Genomic DNA, 3,840 nt, shown 5'->3' on the forward strand with positions numbered 1-3,840 from the left:
GGTGTAAAAAATGAACCGAGATACTTGTACCAAGAGACAACTTCGATTTCTCTCCCTTTATATGTCCATTTCTCGTTTCGTCTTAAATAACCACCTTTTCGAAAAACCATTATTTTTGATTTTTCTAAGTTTAGTTTCATCCCTGTTTCATCGCAAAAGTCACTGACGGCATTAATTTGATGCTGAAGTTTTAAAACTGTTTCTGCAACCGTTGACACGTCATCTGCGAACATCAATGCAAACACATCCGGTATGTCATTTGTAATAAAAATTCCGGTACCACATTTCGTTTTTAAGAAAGTTGATAAGTCATTGATAAAAAGTGAGAAAATAATTGTCGAACTAACACAGCCCTGTTTTGTACCAATTTCGCACGGGAAAAAGTCTGTGATACCGCCATTTGTTTTAATACAAGATTTCAGCTGGCCGTACATTGATTTAAATACTAACAAAAGTTTACTATTTTCATCAATACCTTTACGTACTAAACTATTCCAAAGCTGAGTATGTATACAGTTATCATATGCTTTCATATAATCAATGAAGAAAACATAGACACGTCCTTTCCTTTTCGATAAATACTTTTGTATTATAGCTTGCAAATTAAATATATTGTCTACAGTGGAATAGCCTCGCCTAAATCCTGCCTGAGATTCATCTATTACACAGTTACTTTCTGCCCAGAATGTAAGACGGTTACTAAGGATTTTCATGAACAATTTACTCAGACTATTTATTATCGAAATTGCTCTGTAATTGTTTGGTTCGATCTTTGGGCCCTTTTTATGCACTGGGGTAATCAAACTCTCACACCAATCCGGCGGAAATTGCCCGGATGAAAAAATTTCATTAAATAGCTTTTTAATGTACGGTAACACTAAATCGATTGTGCTTTTGTACATTTCTATACATATACCGTCAACTCCTGAGGCACAATTATTTCGTAATGAACATAGGCTAGACTTAATTTCTTCTTCACTAATCTCAACATCTAGAATTTCACAGTCACGCTGTTGAGTCATATTTTCAAATATTCCTAATTGCTGCGTCTCGTTGACATTACTGGTATTTTTAAAAAGTTCCTTAAAATATGTATACCACTCTGCACTAGATATATTGACATTCTCCTTGCTAGATTGTTGTTTATTTACGTTTTTTATACAATTCCAAAATTTCTTTGGATTTTTACGATTTTCTATAAGTTCGTTTCGTCGACTCCTCTCTAAATTTAATCGTTTTGCACGACACATATTCTGGAATGATCTCTTTAATAATAAGTATTCGTTGAGGTCATCTTGACAGTTCGTTCTGCGAAATTTTCTTAATTTACTGTATTTACTATGCTTAGCATTGGAAAATTCGTTATCCCACCATACCGGTTGAATATTAGCGTTGATATTCTGACTTTTCACAGAACTTGTGATTTTCATGCATTCTCCTGCTTGTTTATATAAAGTTACGAAGTCCTTATGACTATGTAGTATATTATCTTGATTAAGATTTTCAAGGAAGTTTGTAAATAATTCACGGAACTTATTTAAAAATGTGGATTTCAATGGCTCTCGCCATTGATAATATTGGTGTTTGGATACATTTTCATCATAGGGTTTCGTATTTTCACCGACCTCCAGTGCTGCGGACAAGCGTAAACTGCAAATAACGGGAAAGTGATCTGAAAGGTCAAGGTCACCGACGAAAAAATCATTTATATGTTGAAATAACTCTGATGACGCTAAAAAGTAATCTACAACACTTTTACCATTATTGGCTGTACACGTATAATTGCCGTCACTATCATTAAATCTGCCGTTTAACAAATGTATATCTTTTGTACAGCAGAATTCCATGAGAGAGATACCAAAACGGTTATATTCCGTGTCTCTATTAGAACGTGGTATACTAAACCAGTCTCCCGGATAATCAACTTCCTCATTGAACACATAGTCAATATTATCTTCTGGTATAAAGTCAGAAAAATCTTTCACCCTCGAATTTAAATCTCCGGCGATTAAAACTGCGATGTCGTCGTACTCATCTTCAATTTTAGAAATTTTTTCAGACAGAATTTCGATCCCATTATTATTTTCAACACTATATATTGGAGAGTTTTCTGGTGCGATATAAGTAAAAACTAAGATTGCATCTATGTTAAATCCTAGCTTTTTACTAACCCAAAACACGATACATTCTTCGAGATCTTTATGAATTCTTTTAACAAACCCGGTTTCTATTAACCAATTCTTTATTAGAACTAATATACCTCCTGACCCTCGGTGTCCTTTCATACCTAATCTCGGACTATCAAAACTTCGGTAACCTGAAACAACTTCATTAAAATCGTCTGCTGCCGTTTGCCATGTTTCACATATACTTATCACATCGAATTGATTACAAAAATGTATAAATTCCGCATTATCTATGAATTTTCTTAAACCTCGTATATTAATTGAACACAGTTTTATTTCTGAGTTATACTTTGGGCGTTGGCCTAATCCCTATCTTTTTAAGGTAACAGGTACCTTTCTTTCTTTGTCGAAAGTGTATTTTTGACCATCGACCACAAGATAATCATGTTTAAAATATGCTTCATTTCCGTTTTCGCGGCACTGCTGAAAAAATGGAAAAAGGTCACTGCGCGCTCTCAAGATTCTTTCCGGTAAATCTTCGCCAATTCGGAAGTGCAGTTCAGTGTTGTCGCTTTTGCGTTTTTCTCGGAATGAACTCAAAATACGCTCTTTAACTTTCAGATTTGAACATTTTACTAGAATTGGCTTAGGTGAAGTTTTACTCGGTAATCGATAAGCACACTCGAAAGAGATATTTTCTTCGTAAATATCTAGCTGCTCTGTAACCGTTTCCGTCACCTTCCTTTCTAGATCCGTGGTATTTTCATTTTCAATTTCTGGGATATTAAAAAATTTCAAATTTCTCATTTTATTCTGTTTTTCTAAATACTCTTGTTTTCTTGTTGTATTTGAAAGCGTGCTTTCAACTTCGTTCAACTTCGAAGATAATGACGCTACATCACTTTGTAATTTTGCGTTTTGGGCTTTAAGCGATTTGTTATCTCTTTTTAATTCATTTACTGATTTCTCCATAGAGTCAAATTTTTTATTCATTCGTTTTACATCACGGCGGATTTCCAGTAATAACGCTGTTGTATTCAAGGTTTCTACTTCCGTATTATCGTTGGTTTCTGCCTCCACTTCCGACTCCGAATTATTAGAAAAAGTTTCTGATCTGGTTGACTGCGCGGCATCATCAGTTGTTGACCAATGCTCCTTATTCTGTGGACCAAAGTTTTCTGTTGACCGTAGCCAAGAACTCAACGCTGTTTGATTGACAGTATTTTGCGACTGAGTACCGGATCTAATACAACTATATATAAAAATAGGGGTTTTCGACGGCTTCAGTGTCATTCTGTTAATGACCAACATGAAATATTTGGGTAATATTATTAGCAAAATACCAAGCACTATACATGGTACCCTATTTTTCTTAAAGTTTAAAGTAACCATGGCAACAGAGATGTTTAAAATGGCTTATATCTTGCTTTTTGTCGTAATTTCTTATAAAATAATATTGAATAAGATTATCTTTCTAGTTCATGTAGCTTTAAAACATATTATTTCTAACGTAAGTTATATTTTCGTGTTATCTGCATTTATTCAAACAAATTTCTAAGCTTAGAATACTTACAGCAGTACCCCTCGTCTGGCATTTTCATGGAAAATCGTTCAGCATTCTACTATTATTCTCATGGATATTGTTGAAATGAAAATAAAAAGCCGAAGCTGTGTTTCTTAAATAGACTAGTGTCAACGCTTTTGAATTGTACAT

General features: G+C 34.1%; 1 protein-coding gene across 1 annotated transcript; it reads right to left on the reverse strand.

The window, feature by feature from the left end:
• Window positions 1-2,495: 2,495 nt before the first annotated feature.
• Window positions 2,496-3,368, reverse strand: LOC128551438 (uncharacterized; the record flags this gene model as incomplete). Its single annotated transcript, XM_053532296.1, is given in 1 exon segment — window positions 2,496-3,368. A coding segment is annotated over 1 exon segment (873 nt), but the record flags the coding sequence as incomplete, so codon positions are not given.
• Window positions 3,369-3,840: the final 472 nt, after the last annotated feature.

The sequence above is a fragment of the Mercenaria mercenaria genome, unplaced genomic scaffold (genome assembly GCF_021730395.1).
Source record: "Mercenaria mercenaria strain notata unplaced genomic scaffold, MADL_Memer_1 contig_1089, whole genome shotgun sequence".
Taxonomy (NCBI): domain Eukaryota; kingdom Metazoa; phylum Mollusca; class Bivalvia; order Venerida; family Veneridae; genus Mercenaria; species Mercenaria mercenaria.